General features: G+C 47.2%; 1 protein-coding gene across 4 annotated transcripts in view; it reads right to left on the reverse strand.

Annotated features, from left to right (window-relative positions):
• TCOF1 (treacle ribosome biogenesis factor 1) overlaps positions 1–20,976 on the reverse strand; it is a 926,286-nt gene that overhangs the window by 756,396 nt on the left and 148,914 nt on the right. For all 4 annotated transcript variants that reach the window (XM_069654046.1, XM_069654045.1, XM_069654047.1 and 1 more), the window contains exon 6: positions 20,230–20,324. In XM_069654046.1, coding sequence (XP_069510147.1) covers positions 20,230–20,324 — 95 coding nt within the window. The remainder of the gene's footprint in view (positions 1–20,229; positions 20,325–20,976) is intronic.

Here is a 20,976-nt window from a genome sequence, read left to right on the forward strand (position 1 = left end):
CTCCCCCTCACTCCAAGGGAAAATGGGGGCACCCTCTGTAGCCCTCCCTGGGGGCAGATATCTGCTCCTGGGAAGGGGCATCTGCCCCCAGAGAAGGCTGCATGAGAGGCCACCCCTGCATTTGGTGTGGGGGGGTAGAGGGTCACTGTTGTGTTTTACCTATCCTGACTATGTGGCTATTCCCTGTATGTATGTGTGCCTGAGTCTGGAATGTTTGGTATGGAGTGTTCTGCTTGGAATGTTTGGATGTGAGTGCCTGTGTTCCTGTATTGCCAGTTGGAAACTTAAGCTTGGCACAGGGGGACCGGTGGATGCTTCTATCCCATGAACCTATCCTATATTATACCTAATGTACTTACCTGTGTTCCCGTGGACTTACTAAAGATACCTAAACCCAACAAGGCTCCTGAGTGGTTATTTATAACCCCAAACCCACATTGGCGACGAGGATCTTGGAAACTGAGGGGAGCAGGAACACAAAAGGAGCAAGGACGCAGGTTGTACAAATAAAGACTGGTACCAGGAGACAAAGAGGACAAGGAAGTTGCCCACCAGGAAGAAGCAGGGACAACGGAGGCATCCACCGGCCCCCCCCCGGCCCCCAAGGTAAGCGTGCTGTGCCTGCATGGATGAGTGAACGGCTCAGTTCAGTGACATTGCAGGGAAGCGCTGCACGTCTGACAGCGTATATGAAATTAGCCTTTGGAGTGAGCAGCAACTTATAGAGACAGTGCACAAGGGGCCGGGTAAACAATTAAGTGACTTTGGTGGTCGGCAGTGAAAGTCAGAGAAAGTGCTAAGCAGTGGAGCGGCTTCAGTATTTACAGTCAATTAGTGAATTCAAAGACTGTACCTTTTGTGAAGGGGTCCTTCCCTGGCACCAAGAGATTGTGCTTTGTCATCAGGCTGATCTCACATGCTGGTTGGGTGCATGCCGTTGAAATGCATGCTATTGGACTTGAATGGAGTCTTGGTTACAGCACTCATCACAGCTGTTGTGGACTGGATGGCGGTTGCTCCTGGGAGCTGTGTCCAGTTCGGAGCTCCACTTGTAAGTGGTGACGTCACTGCGTGGCTGAGGATAATGGTGACCATTGCGAACGCGCGCCAAATTGTGCCCCCTGCATTCCAGCCGTGCCGTTGGCTGGAATGCATGATAATTGCCTGCACCATTTGTTTCCCAGTTCGGATCTACGGAGCTGTTTACATTAGGACGCTGTTTTGAGGAAAGGCCCTCAGGACGTGGATGAACGTGATGACGTGCTTTAAGGAAGTTAGGAGTGTTCCGGCCCATCGGAACTAAAGACTTTCATCCATCCGAAATACATTTCAGGAAGAAGAACAGCGGGAAGTTAGCAGTGATTTATGGAGCTTGTGTCATGCATGGAGATCTGCCAGCAGTGATTAATGGAACTGTTTACTCGTCACGGAGGCCTGATATCGTGGAACAGTTAGCGTTTGTGTTCGTAAGAAACGCTATTCAGGAGTTATTTTATTTAAGATGCACATGTAAAATGTACCAGTTTGATGCTGCAACATTGCAGAATGTGGCGTTCAATGACAGTATGTTTTGTGAGGAAATGTTTCAGTTCCTTATGTTTCTTCCTTGGATGGCATGGTTATGTATGGGGGGAGATGCCATTATAAAAAAAAAAAAAAAAAAATGTAATGCTTCTGTATTGTTATGCTGGGTATTGGTGGGTCAAAAAAAAGAGATTTCAACATTACAGATGTTGACCTCAAATGTATATTGTGGCAGTTGGTGGTGTTGGTTAATATACTATATGGCATTCTTATGGCATATTGTGTTTGGGGATGTAGTTCCTGGAATTGAGGTGCCTAAAGAGGTGGTGTGTTTTTGCCAGTATTGGTGGCGTTGTGTGGCGCTAATGGGTGCGTCCATGGGAATTTATGATGACCTGGCTACGTAATGAAATTTCAAAACGCAATGTGACTTGTGTTTGTGCTTTGTAACTGTATTAACCAATTATTCTTCCACAGGAAAACAACCATAAGGACTTTGAAAGCTTTATTATTGGACTCAAGTGTGGTGCTTAACCCTTGTTTATCATATTAAATGCTCAATTTTCCTGACTGGTGTGTTTGAGGGAATGTGTTTGGGCAGTGATGTATGGACAATTGTGAGAATGTGTTGCTCAATAGTGAGCATGGAATGCTTAAATTTGAGCATTTATTAGCTCAGGCATGTGCCTGGAGTGGTGGAGTGGAGGTTATTGGTTGCTCTGTGGTGAGCAGGGGATGCTCTATGGCGAGCATTTATTAGCTCAGGCGTGGTGCCTGGAGTGGTGGAGTGGAGGTTATTGGTTGCTCTGTGGTGAGCAGGGGATGCTCTATGGCGAGCATTTATTAGCTCAGGCGTGGTGCCTGGAGTGGTGGAGTGGAGGTTGTTTGTTGCTCTATGTGGAGCATGGGATGCTCAATGGCGAGCATTTATTAGCTCAGGCATGTGCCTGGAGTGGTGAGCAGTGCGAATTTTGGTTGCTCTATGGTGAGCATGGGATGCCCAATTGTGAGCATTCATTAGCTCAGGCATTGTGCCTGGAGTAGTGGAGTGGAGGAAATGGTATTATGCTCAGTTGTGAGCATTTGGTTTCTTTAGAGAGTGTTTTGAGGACACCCACAGTGGAGTGGAGTGGAGAATAGTACGCTTTAGGCAGATAGTAGGGTTAACCCTGTAGATTGTGTTAGCACATCTTGTTGTTGGTGAATGATGATACAGGGTTATTGTTGTGATGTAGGTGGTAATGGTTGTGAATGAGATTGCGGGCTGGTTCCCTTGTAGTGAGTTCCATAATAGGCCTGTTATGGTTCTAGTGATTGTTTTGGAAGTGTGTTAGCCAATTGGCAGGTACTCTAAGGACTTGGTAGGGGATAGCTTTATGCTAGGAGTAGTTTGCTGGATGGAGGTTTAGAAGGATTGTTTTTATATACATACTTGTTAGTAACACTGTTCCTTCTGTTTCTTCCTTTGATTGCATGGTTATGTATGGGGGGAGATGTGTTGTGTTTTACCTATCCTGACTATGTGGCTATTCCCTGTATGTATGTGTGCCTGAGTCTGGAATGTTTGGTATGGAGTGTTCTGCTTGGAATGTTTGGATGTGAGTGCCTGTGTTCCTGTATTGCCAGTTGGAAACTTAAGCTTGGCACAGGGGGACCGGTGGATGCTTCTATCCCATGAACCTATCCTATATTATACCTAATGTACTTACCTGTGTTCCCGTGGACTTACTAAAGATACCTAAACCCAACAAGGCTCCTGAGTGGTTATTTATAACCCCAAACCCACATCTTAACAGTCACCCCCCAGTACATTAGTTTAGGGTGCCCCTCAGCCCGCCCTAAAGTGTAGTGTACCTTTTCCATTTTTTTCTTGATTTACGAAAGTTGCCTTGGCGCAGAGGGGCACATTGGTGTGCCAATCTGGCGCTGGGGTGCCCAAACCTTACGCCCCACCCACTCGGGGGCCTGTCCCACCATTTTTGGGGGCCCTCTCCTACCACCCCAAATGAAGGGGGGTGTACCTTACGCAGCCGTTTGTAGGAGGCCCAGGGAGGCCTGCATGATGTGCCCCCGCCACCCATTTGGGGTGAGGGCCCCCAGTGGGTGGGGCAGTAAGGTTTGGGCACCCCAGGGCCAGATTGGCACATCAATGTGCACCAAGGGGAGTTGGGTTACCAAAGGAAAAAAGTGGAAATGGTGGAACACTTTTTGGGGGGGGCTGTGGGGCACCCCAAAGGGTCAGGGAATTTTCTAATGGGATGGGCGTTGACCTCCTCCCCCCCCCACCCGCAATGGAGTGGGGGCCATTTCATGCAGGCCTCCCTAGGACCAGATATCTGCACCTAGGAACGGACGCCTGAGCCTAGGGAGGAGTGCAGGACAGCCCCCCCCCCTTATCTGCCCCCGACGAGGACTACATTTTGCTGGTGCGACTGTAGGGAACACATGTTTTTGTTTACAGCTTTTTCTACCTGAGCAGCTGCAACATTATGCGAGTACTGTTTTTTATTATTCTATGGTTAGGGCCCACTGTCAGTGGGGTGGGTGAGACTAGGGCTGGATTGTTGGTGGTGTGGGTGGGAATGGCCCGTCTGGGCAGATCACCTCCAACTGTCCTGGAGTTGCGGCTGGGCTGCATTACAGCTTTTCCCTTCGGGGAGGTATTGGCACACTGCCAAGACTCCTTGGTGGGGAGGAGCTGTAATGCAGGGCAGCCAGGGCTCTAGCAAAGTTGGCGGTAATATCCCTGGCCTTGGGCACCCTTCTCCCATGTAGGTCTTTGCTGGGGGTTCTGGGTAACAAATTCTGGGCCGATTTGCGTAAGTCAGACCTCTGGATTCCCACGTGTCCTCTTTTGGGTAATGCATGGGGTTCCCCGTTTTCCCTGCTGGCTTCGACACCCTAGGCCCAAATCTGTAGGTTGCCCACATGAACAAAATGGGCAGTGGCGAAAGGCTTGGGTTACCAGTGGGTTACCCTTTTCCTTTTGCGCCCTCAGTAGGTGCACCCACACATGTGAGGTATCGTTTTCATCGGGACAGATGTGGGGACGCGGGAAGGTATGCCATGTGTTGTTGGTGGTATGTTTCGGTGGGTGGCCAGACAAATGTCTGAGAATTGTGTTAATTTCCAGCCAATTTCAGAGACATTTCCCTGTGCCACTCACCGAAACACGTCACCAACAAATGTCATACCTTCTCGCGTTCCCACAGGTGTCCTGACGAGAAAGGTACCTAATGTGTGGGTGCACCTACTGGGGGCGCAAAAGGAAAAGGGTAACCCGCTGGTAACTCCAAGACTTTTGCCACAGCCCAATTTGTTCATGTGGGCAACCTACAGATTGGGCCTAGGGTGTCGAAGCCAGCAAGGAAAACAGGGAACCCCATGCATTTCCCAAAAGAGGACACCCGTGGAAGTGTAGAGGTCGCACTTGTGCAAATCGACCCAGAATCTACTGCCCAGAACCCCCGGCAAATTGCAAATTGGGGGTAAAACACAATTTTCAGACATTTCACTCTGCTCAATGTAAACACCGGGGGTGGGGGGGTCTGCACTTCCCCTCTCTATATATGGTAGAGGGGAGGCACAGAGACCCCTACCAAGATTCACTAGTATTGGTAGACGTATCGAGCAATCAAGGCCTAGCTTCTCAGGAGGTGATGCAAGCTGGTTCTTAAGTGTAGTGTAGTCCCCGAGCACCCACAAAGGAATGTCCACACACCATCGGTTAATACACAATCACGATAACTCACTTTGTACTCCGAAAATCAACAATGGTAAATATGTACAGTTCTAAAGTGGTACCACTAACATTATTAGATCTTATTCAAGTGCATACGGTCAGAATGAGACACAGATCAAAATAAAAAAGGAAACCAGCAGTAGAGAGGAAGAAAAGCAAGATGGTTGAGCAATTGGCAGAATACTGGTAGCTACCGTTAAACATACCTCTGTGTGGAGATCCCCCCCCCTCCACCTGGGCAACCTGTAGAACAAAGAATCAAGCCCAGTCCATATATTGTTCACCCTTAGACTTCCCAATAGTTCTGCAACCCCAAAGTACCTTGGTGTTGAAGCGTTCCGCGTCGGGGAAATCGATCAACCCTTCTTGAGTGTCCTCCCTTTCAGGCAGGAGTCACGGGTCGAACGTCCGACGGAGAACAGGTCGAGCTACGACGGTGAAGTGGCCGCGTCGTTCCTAGTAGTGCTCGTTGACGGGGAAGCGTAAACGTCCTGCAAGGAAGAGGCGTGCCGGGCACCTCAGTGTCGACAGTTCTGGACTGCAAAGAGTTGAACTTTGGCCCAGCAAGGGCGTCGAGTCGTCAGCGTCTGTGGTCTTTGGGTCGCTGGAAACCCACCGGTGGATGCTCCTCGGCGCATCAATGGTCAGGCCTTCTCCAGCAGGATACAGCGGCGACGATACGGACGAGAGCGTCCTTGGATCAATTAAGTTCTTAGGCAACAGGAGCACGGCGGCTCCAGTCAGCGACGGCAGTCGTCGACAGTGGCAGACAACAGTCCGGGCGCTTCTCCTTGGAGTTCCGCAGCAGTCCCCGTATCGGGTCGGCAGCCGGTCGAAGGTCTTTCTACCAGGGAGCTTAGGCAAAGATCAGCCGTGCATGATGGTCCCTCGTAGCTCGGGAAGAGGGCGCCTTACCAGGTCCTCTCTGGGTCAGTTCTTGAAGCACGGCAGCTTTCCGATTGCGGAGGAGAGCAACAGCAATTCTTCTCCTCCAGCAGGGCTCAAGGTTAAGCTTCACTCCAGTTACTCGTCGTAGTGGACTTCAGCTTCTGAACACGATTCCTAGCAGTGAGAGGTCCCCAGATATACTGTTGATCTCCCATTCATTCCGCTGGGTCGCACTCAAACATCCAATCACGACTACCGTCATTCATGCAGGCAGGCAGCCAATCAGGCACATTAGGTATTCAGGCCATTCACTTCTCTCCAGACACTCGCAACAAGTTATGTGTATTGGGACAAGTACTGAGCCGTTCAACACTCCAAGCTGCCTTCATACCGGTTTCGGCAGGGCTGTCTCAACCATTGTGCCAACCACAGATACTAGACAGCCACAAAATAGAATGTATATTCGTCACACACGCCATTCACCCAGGTTCCACCTACCCACAACATACGGTCGTTGAGAAGGCTCCAGTCAGTCTGGTAGGCACTTCCCCACACTACCATAAACGGAACTTCCACCCAACAACCAGTCAGGGGGAAGGGACAGAGGCAGGGCTTCCTGGGACTTCAGAAAGATCAGGGTAACAGGTGATGGAAGGCAAGAGGCAATGGGGGCCATTTTGTCTCCATCAGGAATCTACTGATTCCAATGACAGGGCCTGGGCATCCCAAAATGGAGGACACTCAGGGCACCAGTCAATTCAGCACAGAGCTGCCACCAGCCCGTACCCTGCTCCATGGGTCACACACAAAGGTGCCCATAAACATACACTAGGGGCACAGGGTTGTACCCCCTACCCATGGGTGCCATAAGCGTATCCCACGGATCTGTTCACCAAACCAAAGGAGAGAGAGCTGCACCGCCAGTAGTCCCACATAAACTCCTGCGCGGAAAACATGATAAAAAGCAGTAAAGGACAAGGATACAGAGGCCCTGTCCCGCCGATGCATTTCCAGCATCACACTCAACCACCAAAACACGCTACCAACAACAGATGTCATACCTTCCCGCGTTCCCACAGGTGTCCCAACGAAAACGGTACCTCATGTGTGGGTTCACCAATCTAGCCGCAAAGGGAAAAGGCTAACCCACTGATCACCACACAAGGGGTTTCGGGAAGATAACCTAAAGATTTGGGCATACGGTGTCCAAGCCACCAAGGAAAACTGGGAACCCCATGCATTTCTGAAAAGAGGGCACCAGTAGGAATCCACAGAGGTCCAATTTGCATGAAGCGGACCAGAAGGTTTTACCCAGAACCCCTGACAAAGTGAAAAATGTGGGGGTTTTTCGGCACATTTCAGACTTTGCCGGAGATTCTGGGTAATAAATTCTGGGCCGATTTGCACAAATCGTACCTCTGCGGATTCCCACAGGTGTCCTCTTTTCGGAAATGCATGGGGTCCCGGTTTTCCTTGGTGGCTTGGACACCCGAGGCCCATAACTGTATGATGGGCCAGTCGGCAGAGAGTCTGAAATTCAGGTGTCAAAACAGACTTGGGGTTACTTGCGTTTTAGGCTTTCCCCTTGTCGCCCAGGTGGGTGCACCCACACATGTAAGGTACCGTTTTCATCGGGACACCTGTGCGAACGCGGGAAGGTATAACATTTGTTGTGTTTGTGGTTTTCATAAGGATTTGACCCATTTGCTGGTGCCCTTTGTCACACAACCCTTTAATTTCCCAAATGTGACCTACATTTAGTCGCTGCTTTAGGCACCATACACTTTTGTAACCTGCACAAGTCACCTACCCTTGTAAAGGTCTGCCTGTGCTCTTTCAAAAAATGTATGCTTGCTGTTCCTCACCACATTGGTTTTCCCCGATATAAACATGCCAAGTCCGTCTATTTAGGCCGTGAGCGTAAACCTCCTGTGTACCATGGCTCAGTGTTTGGTATGTGGTATTGCTTGTTTTGTAAAACACTACAAAAAATGTGTGCTTTCTTAACTGCAAGAGTCGGGGGAATGTAGCGGAGCATTGCTTTTCTCAAAATTCATAGAAGCCATTGCCGTACCATGCCAACCATGTCCAACACATACCTTTTTTTCTGTCATTTTCCCGCTTTTCCCCCAATCTATGGCATTTTCCCCTACCTAGTTGTTGCCCGACCTACGCAAATCACCCCTTCCTAAACTTTGAATTTTATCTACTTTTCAGAAATATATGCCTTCCTGTCCTCCAATTCGGCTTTCCTACCCTTTTCTTCCATTCCGTCCATGCATGTCCAATTGGCAAAAATGGCCAAAAACGCCTACCTCACAAAACAGTTGATAACCACATCAAAATAATGCTTTTTTCCTTTCCACTCAACCTGTTCTTGAAAGCCAGGAAATTGGGTAATTCAGCACAGCAAACCATTTGTTCCTAGGTCTTACAAGGAAAACCACAGGCTTCTTTGTACATCATTTTATTGGCATTTTTTGAAAAATCCCCAAATGTTTGCACTTTTTGCTCATTTTCCCCTCACCCCCCTACAGCAACCTAGGATTCCTGGGTGGTGTTACGACCGCCTACATGTGGGAAAAAAAGGAGCCATATTTGGCTGAGATCTTTCATGTAACAAAAAGGTTACAAGGCTTTGAATGGCCACATACTGAAATCACCAAAAAAGGCCCTGGCACGGGGGGGGGGGGGAATACCCATGGCACTTAAAGGGTTAATATAAGAAACAATGCATGTGAGTAACTAACTATGCTTTACATATCCAGGACAATGTGTTCAGGAAGATTGACATAGCAATGATACATCTTCCTGACCTGCGTCAACCCCAGAGGTTTTGGACTTTTACTGGTGGATTTTTTTTTTTTTATACTGCTGACTGGGAATCTTTTCCCACTCAAAGAATCTTTTACTGTCATTTTTAAGGCTCTTCATAGTGTCTTTCAAAAGTTATCCTCTTTGACAACATTTTGGCAATACGTGCCTATAACGCTAACCTTGTGAAAACTACAGTTCCCAAGGATAGAAAGGATCTTTGGATCCCTTTTACATTTTATTAGGCGAGACCAGCAAACCCCTCCCCCACCTTATGTGGAGTGCTGGGGAGATACAGAGTATCCCCTTTCTCATTTTAAAGGTTACACTTCTGTTACAAGGAGAAACTTGCCTGTAATGGCTGCTGCCAGGGAAACTTTTAATGAATTCAGTGCACCTTCACCGTGAGCTGTTTGCACAGCGCCGGTAAAGGCACCCATGGGTGCTCATTTCACCAAAATGAGCCCAGTTGTTTTTTCTGCCATTTTAGTGTTCCTGGTTCTTTCTTGGTCCTTCTACTGACATTCAAGGCAGGCAATTACTTTGTGTGATTTTTATCTTCAGCAGGGGTCCTGTGGACTCCCCGCCCAGGCCCCAGAGTGTCTGAAGACATGAAGCGAGGGAGGAGTCCAAAGTTCCACAGCCCTTTCTCTTCCAGCCCGAATGCGAGATTCCAGTTTAAACAGGGAGGCTGGCTGTCCTGAAAGGTTTCCACCACCGAGAACACATATGCTCCAAGAATAAGGGAAAGACTTCCAAGGATTAGGCCATCTGCCTAGAAAAGAGGTGTTTAAAAGTTACTTACTTGCAAAAGAAGTTGCTTGGTAACCAACTCTGCGAGAGAACAGTTACAAAAGTTATTACCTACCTTAAAAATACTTTTCAGAATGGTAAAACATTTCTAACACCTTTCTTTCCTTAGAAACTAATGTGTCATTCTAACAGAAAGTAGATGCAAGTTTATATTACTCACCTGAGATTTGGTTGTACCTCTTCCCAAAAAGTAATGCTGTTGGTTTCACTTCACTATTCCCGTTAAGATAAATGTATGAATGTCCCCAACTGAATCTGGCTTCCCCTCACTTGCTGTTAGCCTGTCCAGAATAAGTCTGCATTAGGTTTTACCTACCTAGAATAACTGAATCATTCATAAAGTGTAACACTGAGTTTTGGTTTCCCTGGTCTGTTGTAGCCAGACACAAAAACACTTAGGTGTATACCTGGCTTTAATTTGCTAATAGCTCCTTTAAAAAGTGTATAGGTTTTACTTACCTAGAAAATTAAACGGTTATCCTAAAATAGGTTGGAGTTATTGCTTCCCTTAGTCTATGAACTGAAAAGCAACTCTAATTGAATATTACACCCTAAGGTCCAACTCCCCTAGAATAACTTATCCTGAGTTATAGGTTTATACTGTTTCTAGAATCTGTGCTTCACTAGATCATAAAAGTATATTGTCCAGTTGATATTACTATGTGATTTTTTGCTGAGTGTCACGGTGCGACTGATAGAGTCTACTACCCTGGTATTACAGAGTAATCTAAAATTAACTATTGGTTTTGAATTTCATAGAACTCTTGTTGGGTGTTCCAAATAAGGTTATGGGCTTTGGTCTGTGCACCTTCAAACAGTGTTGTGTTTTTCCAAATGTGCTTATATGATCTGTGATGGTACTTATTTCCCCTCAGGATTTATCAGGGCCTACTTGTATTTAAATAAAACATTTTTTTTACAATACATAGTGTTTGTTTGGACCATTTGTATTACAATTTCTTTGTACTTATTCTACAGCCCTCTCTCCCTCCTAAGAGGAGCCTGGCTGCTCAGTCTACACTACCATGAACTCTGATGGAACAGCCTTATACTAAGAGTGGAGTCTTGCACCGTCTCAGTTGAATGGTTTTACTAAGCCCTTAGTTGGTGTTAGGAGGAATTCTCAGAAATGTACTAATTCCTCTCCACCTTAGAGACCCCCAGCAACTTTGCTGGATTTTGAGGACTTTAATTTTTTAACCCGGAGAGTGTGAGACCCTCCCCCCCCCCCACTCACTCATGAATTTTGAATGCGATTTGAACACTGTTTCTTTTGGTTGTGGAGTCTGACAAACTCCATAGGCATCTTTTACTTACATTGTGTCACACCGCACCTTCAGTGCAGATGCACAGGGAAGTCTTTCAGATTTACCAAAGGTTTAAATAACTTCTCTTGGATAAACTATTGTTTCCAAGAACAGTAAAGTAAAATTGACTTTACTTACATTTGTAACTTTCTACACCCAGCACACACCGTCTTACAATAGGGTGCTGGAGGGGTCTAGTTTCTCATGCAACATTTTTAGGTTATCCTTTCCTCGAGTAATAACTGGTGGCAGTGGTTTACTTTTAACTACTGTGGTGTTTTTTTACCGCGGGCTGTGTTCGCAGCTGCAGTAAAGCACCCAAAAGGTGCAATTTTTGTCAAAATGGGCCGGACTACTTTTTTTCACCATTTCTTTGCGAGAAGGTCCTTCTTGAGATTTACTGTGCACGCCAAATCAGGTATGGTCCCTTTGTTTTGGCTTTGGCGGGATTCACAAGTGATGCCCACCTCTGGCTCCAGAGTGTCTAGAGGGGGCAGGAAGCGAGGGAGATGCCTGAAACTCGCCGTGCTTTGTCTCCTGGGAGACAAGAATGCACTCTTAGGTGATTGGCCGGCTGGCTGTCCGTAGAGGACAGCCACCCTCCTAGGTGACTGACAGCTAGGCTGGAAAGAATGGGATAACACACAATAAAAGGAGAGTCTTTTGGCTTGGAAGGCAGAGTCAACAACTAGACGAAGGAACCGAAGAAGAACTTGGAAGAGATGCCTGCTGCAACTCCTGGACCGTTGGTTTGCCCGGTGAAGCACTGCTGCAATGCCGAAAAGTTCGTATCGACAGAGTAGCCCCTGCAAGGACAACCTCTCCCCTTGAGTTGGTGGGACCAATCAACTCCAAAGTAAGCCACCTGGACATCTCAGAGCTGGTTGAATTTCCACAGCCTTGCTGCTGGAAACCGAACAGCCAGGGACAGGAATACCCGATTGTGTGCGTTGCTTTTAAGTTGGCCAAGAGCTCCAGGAAGATCCTCTGGACTCCCAGGAAGCAGGACTGGCCAAGCCTGAGCCCCCTCAGAGTGCAGGACCCCAGAGCTAGGAAAGTACACCTCGACAGCCAGGAACTGCAGTGTTGCCATTTGCGGTAGTCGCAAGGATCTGAAACACTGAAGTACCACTTGTTTGAAGATTGCTGGTTGCGAGCGGTGACCGTCTGATTGCAGTGCAGGAGTCCCCAGAAGTCCTCCCTCTTGTCCCCACGACTGATGCTCAGGAACAGCGAGATCTGCAGAGCTACTCAGGAACAGAAGTCATCTGCTGCACTTTTTCTTCAATACAAAAAGGTACTGTAAAAGTCTGCGAGAACTTACCTTTTGCTGTAGAGTTGCTTGCATCTTCTAATACTCACAAGTCTAACAGCTTGTGGCCCTACATGGATTCTTTTTCTTCAAAGACTTCTAAAACATTGTGCAAAGACGTTTTACTTACCTACCAGAAGTGTTTCAGCGCATATAGACTTTTGCCCATTGACTTTGGCTTAACCTATTAGACTGAATAACTCTGCTTAGGGAATCCGAAGGTATTTGCCTGCTTAGGAATATTTGTGATCTCTTGTTTGTTCCAATAACCTTTCCTTTGACCAATGCCTAAGAATGTTCTAAATGCAATAGTAAAATATTAATGTCCCCAGTACCCTAGCTATTGAAGTCACCTGAGGGTGTATGTTGTGACTGTGGGCCATACCAAAAGGGTCTTTACTGATTATTAAGTGTGTGTAGCTGGAGTGTATTTGTGTGTTACTTTTATATTGCTCCCTTCTGAAGAACGCTTATTCTAACTGACTGATAAATTAATAATGTATTTTATTTTAGTATTTATAGAGCGCACTATAGCCCAGAGGCAACGAGGCGCTATAAGGCGATTTAAAGAAGGCTTGCTTGAGGGTTACAATAAACGGCCCCAGAAGGTATACTTAAGTAGATTCAGATAGATCCAGTTACATGGTTACAGAGGATACATAGTGATAGTAACATTTGGTTACTCATATTCTTGTCTAGGTAGCAAGTGGCATAACAGAAGGTGTCCTATACATGGTGATACAGTGGTAGTGCATACCTGGAGTGAAGGGCTCTTATACAAAGAGCTGGGTTTTTAAGACCTTGCGGAAGGCTGTGTGAGAATCAATTGATCTAATCTGAGCTGGGAGGTTGTTCCATAAAGTTGCCGCCATAGTGGGAAAGCTGGTGCCTCCTGCACGCACTCTGTGCGTGTGCGGGACAGTGATGCGGTTAGCATAGGCTGCCCTTGAAGGTCTGGTGACTGTCTGGTTATCCTCTGTGTCAGATAGGGAGGGACCTGATCGTGAAGACACTTATGTGTAAGGGCCAGAGTTTTGAAGACCACCCTTTCCTTGATGGGGAGCCAATGTACCTGCCTCCTGATCCCCGAGATGGGTTCCTTGCACGAAGTGCCAGTAGCAGTTCTTAAGGCATTATTTTGTGCAATCTGGAGTTTGGCAAGGTTTATTTGGGAGGTTCCAATGAACAGCGCATTGCAGTAGTCCAGTCTGGAGCCGATGATGGCTCTGGCAATTGAGATGCAGTTTGGCCATGATAGGAAGGGCCTGATGGCATTGATGAGTTTGGAGTGATATGCTGCGGAGGAGGCGACGGCATTGACCAGTCTGTCCATGGTGAGGCTGGGTCCTAGATATACACCCAATATTTTGATTGTTTGAGAGCCTCTGATGGGAATATTATCCACGGTGAAGGATTGGTAGTTAGTGTCAAGTTTGCCCAGTGTAGATGGGGAGCCGACAAGCAGGAGTTCGGTCTTATCACTATTTAGACAGAGCCAGTTCTCCGCCATCCATGATTGGATGGTGGCGTAAATGCTGTTGTGTGTCCAAGTCTGTGGTGTAGTCGCCTGATAGGGGGATGAGGACCTGTGCGTGTCATCTGCATAGTTTGTATACGAGATGCCCAAGGAATCCAGTATCCTGAAGAGAGGTCTCGTGAAGAGATTGTAGAGTGTGGGGGCTATGCAGGAGCCCTGTGCGACTCCACATTTGATGGAGCTGGGTGTTACATTAATAATTGTTTATTCAAGAAACCTTGTGTGTACGTGTTTCTTTGAATACTTGTCACTCTGAATCTTTTTGCAACTCCCCTACAGCTCACATTGACCCCTCTTGAGATAAGCCTGCTGCTCAGCACGCTACCAACCTGTGCAGTACAGGCTTATACCAGAGCTTGGGTTCCTATTGCCAGGAGGTCAGGGCTGTTGTGCACCCAAAGTGTACTGCATAAAATCTTGCCTAACGCCCACTCATTAATTTTCTCTGACTGGGATTTTTATTTTTCACTGTTTCAGGGAGTCTGATAAACTCCATATGTTTAATGAAGGCATCTGCTTTGCGACACCAAGCACCTTGTGTGCAGTGTCACTGAAAAGTCCCTTGGGCTGCTCTTTGTTTGGAGACCCCCCAAAAGTGCTGGGGGTCTCTCGGATTAAAGGGAATTAGCAGAGAAACTGAAACGTCTCCCTAACAATTAGCAAACACATTTTTGTCGTAGGCCTTGCTGTATTCTGATGTGTGCTTAGGAATGCCTGCAGCAAGTGGTGTGTTGTATTATATGTACCTTGCCGCCATTGGTGGCGCTTTGATGTTATGCCGCCAGTTCAGGTATTTGGCTAGGATAGAGAAAGCCGAGCTGCCAACTCTGGAGTGGTGTTTCGGAATAGTCAGTAGGAGAGCTGAGACTACCTTAGTTTCTAGGGGGCTGGTAGTGGAGTTTGGCAAATTATGAACTGTGCATTAATCTGTGATTTAAGATTTACACAAAGCATATAAAAACATTCATCTGGTGCTTCAACCACTACTTTGGTGGGAACAAACATTTATCTTGATTCAACAACCGATTGCAGAGTCTACATAATGTTACTAGGGGACCCCCTATAGGAGAGCCTTGTCATTCCTTCGAGACACAAAGGACTTTGTGTGTACATTATTATCTCTGTAGCCGAGGATCTGAAATAAGATTTACTGATTCTAATGGATGTATTCTATTGAACATTAGTAGTACATCCCCATATCACTTCTAGCTTTCAGTTCTCTGCCATATCTGGACAACAGTTCCAAAACTACTGTTACACCATACTGCCTGTTGGCTCCATTTGTGAGGCGTTTAACCAATGTGCTCCTGACACGATTAAATAATCCTGATCATTAAATGGAATTCCAAATCAGACAAGGGCTACTTTGGATGGTTGTTTTGCTAAATAAGAGAACATTCCTTCTCATCCATCTGTGAAGGCCAAAACATAGCTGTTAGGGGTTGTAGGCTCTGAAATCTAGGGAGCCATAATGAACTAAAATATGGACTTCTGCCAAAGTGGATTAAGCTCTTAAGTGCCAAGGACGAGATAGCTCGTCCTTTTTGGCACCTTGTTTTGTGTGAAACAGTAAATCAACCCCCGGGCTATGTGAGGGGGAGATTCCCCCCTCACTGCCAGGGGGCTGGATTACCTTCAATTTCACGTCTGCGTGTGTAAAGCATGTTGGCGTGAAACAAAGTAATTTTCACCGCAGCCGCCATTTCGGGCGGCTGCGGTGAAAACAGAAGGTGTGTTCACCTTTCTCCCCCTCGATCTCCGGCTGCATTTCAAGCCAGAGATCGGGGAAGGTGTCGTTGGAAAGGGGATCTCCCCTTTCCAAAGACACCCTGTGTGACAGCATTGCTGCCCGCGGAACAGGCGCAGGGCGCTCGATGCGTGGGCAGCAATGCCCGTTAGGGAAACGTTTGTGCCACGGGGGGAAGGAGGGCTGCTTGCAGTAAGCAGCCCCTCTCCTCCTCCCCCCCCCCAGCCCCAAAGCATTGGGGCACATATATAAAGACCCCTCGGGGCAGACAGGTGATCACCTGGCATGAGATGGGCAGCCCCTCCAATTGGGGTGGGGAGGTGCACCCCCCTTCACATTAGAAAATTCCACAGCGGTGTAGGGGGCCCCTCCGCCCCCGCTAAAGGGCAGCCTGCCATTTTGAATTATTTTCTTTGTTTACTATAACTGCCTTGGCGCAGAGGGGCACATTGATGTGCCAATCTGGCACTGGGGTGCCCAAACCTTACTGTCCCACCCACTGGGGGGGCCTGTCCCACCATTTATGGAGGCCCTCACCCCCACCCCAAATGGAGGGGGGTGTACCTCACGCAGCCGTTTGTAGGAGGCCCAGGGAGGCCTGCATGAGGTGCCCCCACCACCCATTTGGGGCGTGGGGGGAGAGGACCCCCAAAAATGGTGGGACAGGCCCTCCAGTGGGTGGGGCAGTAAGGTTTGGGCACCCCAGGGACAGATTGGCACATCAATGTGCCTCTCTGCACCAAGGGGAGTTGGGGTACTAAAGGAAAAAAGTGAAACTAGTGGAACGCTTTTTAGGGGGCTGTGGGGCACCCAAAAGGGTCAGGGAATTTTCTAATGGGATGGGGCGTTGACCCCCCTGTCCCCCCCACCCACAATGGAGTGGGTGCCATGTTATGCAGCCCTCCATGAGACCAGATATCTGCTCCTAGGAAGGGATGCCTGACCCAGGGAGGAGTGCAGGACAGCCCCCCCCCACCCTTATCTGCCCCCAGGGAGGGCTACATTTTGCTGGTGTGACCGTAGGCAACACGTTTTTTGTTTTGTTTAAGAGCTTTTTCTACCCAAGCAGCTGCAACGTTATGCAAGTACTGTTTTTTATTCTATGGTTATGGCCCACTGTCAGTGGGGTGGGGGAGACTGGGGCTGGATTGTTGGTGGTGTGGGTGGGAATGGCCCGTCTGGGCAGATCACCTCCAACTGTCCTGGAGTTGGGGCTGGGCTGCATTACAGCTTTTCCCTTCGGGAAGGTATTGGCACGCTGCCGAGACTCCTTGGTGGGGAGAAGCTGTAACACAGGGCAGCCAGGGCTCCAGCAAAGTCGGCGGTAATATCCCTGTCCTTGGGCACCCTTCTCCCATGTGGGTCTTTGCTTAGGGTTCTGGGTAATAAAAACTGGGGCAATTTGCGCAAGGCAGACCTCTGTGGATTCCCACAGGTGTCCTCTTCTGGGAAATGCATGGGGTTCCCCGTTTTCCTTGCTGGCTTCGACACCCTAGGCCAAAATCTGTAGGTTGCCCACATGAACAAAATGGGCAGTGGCGAAAGGCTTGGGGTTACCAGTGGGTTACACTTTTCCTTTTGCGCCCGCGGTAGGTGCACCCACACATGTGAGGTACCGTTTTCATCGGGACACGTGTGGGGACGCGGGAAGGTAGGCCATGTGTTGTTGGCGGTGTGTTTCAGTGGGTGGCCAGAGCGAAATGTCTGAGAATGGTCTTCATTTCCAGCCAATTTCAGAGACATTTCCCTGTGTCCACTCACCGAAACACTCTGCCAACAACAGTTGTCATACCTTCCCGCGTTCCCACAGGTGTCCCAACGAAAACGGTACCTCACATGTGTGGGTTCACCAATCTAGCCGCAAAGGGAAAAGGCTAACCCACTGATCACCACAAAAGGGTTTGGGGAGATTACCTACAGATTTGGGCATACGGTGTCCAAGCCACCAAGGAAAACTGGGAACCCCATGCATTTCTGAAAAGAGGGCACCAGTAGGAATCCACAGAGGTCCAACTTGCATGAAGCGCACCAGAATGTTTTACCCAGACCCCCCGACAAAGTGAACAATTTGGGTTTTTCGGCACATTTTGGACTTTGGGGCTTCTGGGTAATAAATTCTGGGCCAATTTGTGCAAATCATACCTCTGCGAATTCCCACGGGTGTCCTCTTTTTCGGAAATGCATGGGGTTCCCAGTTTTCCTTGGCTTGGACACCCGAGGCCCCTGTCTGTATGGTGTGCCGGTCGGCAGAGAGCATGAAATTCAGGTGTCAAAACAGACTTGGGTTACTTGTTTTAGGCTTTTCCCTTGGCGCCCAGGTGGGTGCACCCACACATGTGAGGTACCGTTTTCATTGGGACACCTGTGGGAACACGGGAAGGTATAACATTTGTTGCGTTTGTGTGGTTTTCATAACGTTTTGACCCATTTGCTGGTGCCCTTTGTCACACAACCCTTTAATTTCCCAAATGTGACATACATTTAGTCGCTGCTTTAGGCACCATACACTTTTGTAACCTGCACAAGTCACCTACCCTTGTAAAGGTCTGCCTGTGCGCTTTCAAAAAATGTATGCTTGCCGTTCCTCACCACATTGGTTTTCCCGATTTACACATGCTAACCGCGTCTGTTCAGGCCGTGAGCGTAAAACTCCTGTGTACCATGGCTCAGTGTTTGGCTTGTGGTATTGCTTGTTTTGTAAATCACTACAAAAAATGTGTTTTTTCCTAACTGCAAGAGTCGGGGGAATGTAGCGGAGCATTGCTCTTCTCAAAATTCATAGAAGTCATTGCCGTACGAAGCCAACCATGTCCAACACATACCTTTTTTCGGTCATTTTCCCCGCTTTTCCCCCAATCTATGGCATTTTCCTCTACCTAGTTGTTGCCTGGCCTACGCAAATCACAGCTTCCTAAGCTTGGAATTTTGTCTACTTTTCAGAAATATATGCCTTTCTGTCCTCCAATTCGGCTTTCCTACCCTTTTCTTCCATTCCGTCCATGCATGTCCAAAATCGCCTACCTCTCACAAAACGGTTGATAACCACATCAAAATAATGTTTTTTCGTTTCCACTCAATCTGTTCTTGAAAGCCAGCAAATTGGGGAACTCAGCACAGCAAACCATTTGTTCCTAGCTCTTACGAGGAAAAAAAACACATCCTTCTTTGTACATCATTTTATTGGCATTTTTTGAAAAAAAACACAAAAATGTCGTCCTTTTTGCTTATTTTCGCTCACCCCCCTACAGCAACCTAGTATTTCTGGGTGGCGTTACGACCGCCTACAAGTGGGGAAAAAAGGAGCCAAATTTGGCCGAGATATCATGTAACAAAAAAGTTACAAGCCATTGAATGGCCACATACCGAAAACGCCCAAAAAGGCCCAGGCACTGGGGTGGTGGGAGGGGGGGGATCGGGGGGGAATACCCATGGCACTTAAAGGGTTAAGATTGGTCTTGAATGCAAAGGAAATGGAGCAAACTCAAATTGGTAACCCCTATACATGTATTTTCTCTCACCATTTCAAGATTAATGGCCACAGGTTGTTGAATTGATTACCTGAATCAAATGAACATCTCAGACTTCGTAGAGTGTCTTATTCTAAAGTAAGATGTTTCAATGTAACCTGAACCTTTTAAACCTTCAAATGTTGCAGTCTTGGTGATGGTAACCTTTACCATGAAAGCAGCGTCAACTGTCTTCCTGGGTTTTTTCTTTTGATGCTTCCTTTCCCCTTTTTAGAATCTTTAAAGAAAATGGTTATTCAACATCAGCCTATTGATTGCCATCATTGAATCAATACTCTGCTTGTTCTTTTTCTGCACAGACCACGACTGCTCTTCAACTCCCTTCCGTCCCCCATTTCTTAATGTCAGTGGGCAACCAGTGTTAAACTAGAATGAAAGGCCTTTCAGCAAGTTCTGCATTGTGGAGCTGTAGCAGCCATAACCTAAAAATAACACTGACGATTTACAAAAATGTGGAATCCTACCCAGACAAATGTTGGATATTCAATTCCACTTTTGTAGGCATCATTTTCATAGGACGTTTCCCAGTTCCAAAATATGCTTTGAAAGCCACCATGATCTTGGATATAGGTCTTCACATATTAATGTATCTTAAGTGGTCATTTCTTTTCTGAACTTCCAACCTAACTCGACAGTGGACAAAAACAATCTGAAAATTGTAGGAATGTTGGGGGCATTGTGGGCTTACAGTGGATGTCATGGTGCTGCATTACAGATATGCCCATGGTCGGCCACCCCATTACAAGCAGTAAAAATGTAAAAATATAAAAATAGACAACACTCTATGGAAAGGTAATTTACATATTCACAATGAAGCTTAGAAATGCCAAATTATTGAAAAAAGACAAAAACACTACTGTACCAAACAAAACAACAGGTTCTCAGGACATGCCCTATGCTGAAAACTCAGCCAAAGACTCCCGATAGATATGCGATTCATGCTAAATGATGCCAACACCCAGTAGCTTCTTTGTGGATCAGCCACCCTGCTGCTATTTGCATTAACCGAGTACTGTACCTTTGCTGTTGTGGATGCCTTATTTTCATCTTGCGAATCAGAATCTTCACTGGAAGAGCTGGTACTACTTTCTGCCTTGGCGCTGGTAGAGGCCACTGAAAAACAGCATAAAAAAGGGTATGTGGAAACCCGTCAACACCCGGGACTTTAGACAAGGAAAGGTTAGACTTTAAAGCCTTGTTGTCCATCACTGGAATCTTCATCAAATGTATACATTTTAAATATCTCCAGCTGTACATGTGATCTGGAACAGTTTAATTAGCTATGAACCAGATTTTCAAATTTGCAAATAAAACATCCAGCTGCAAATTATTTTCTTTACCACGTTAAATCTATGCAATATCAAACCAAGCACAGAAAAAGATTTAAAAAATGGCGAGATTCCGAATTTATACAAGTGGGGAACATGTATGAAGACCAATAGATCAGAACATTCACAGAATGCCGCTTACTCCTCGGCCTCACCGAAAGAGACAGATACCAATACGAACAACTCCATCACTGGCTCTCCACGGATCACGCAGGCGGCAACAAGAGATCTAACTCCATTTGAGACATACATCATGTCACATACGGGAGACAAAAGATTCGCCCAAGAGGAAGACACAAAATGGCAATATATGAAGAGATGGGAAACATCATTGGGGAGAGCGATCACGAGAAACCAATGGGAATAAGTTTGGCAAATCCCCAAATGGACACGGGCGAGCCAACAAAGAAGCCTGGACAAAGCTATTGATCCAATGG

Source organism: Ambystoma mexicanum, chromosome 3q (genome assembly GCF_040938575.1).
Source record: "Ambystoma mexicanum isolate Mex_15411 chromosome 3q, UKY_AmexF1_1, whole genome shotgun sequence".
In the NCBI taxonomy this organism is placed as follows: Eukaryota; Metazoa; Chordata; class Amphibia; order Caudata; family Ambystomatidae; genus Ambystoma; species Ambystoma mexicanum.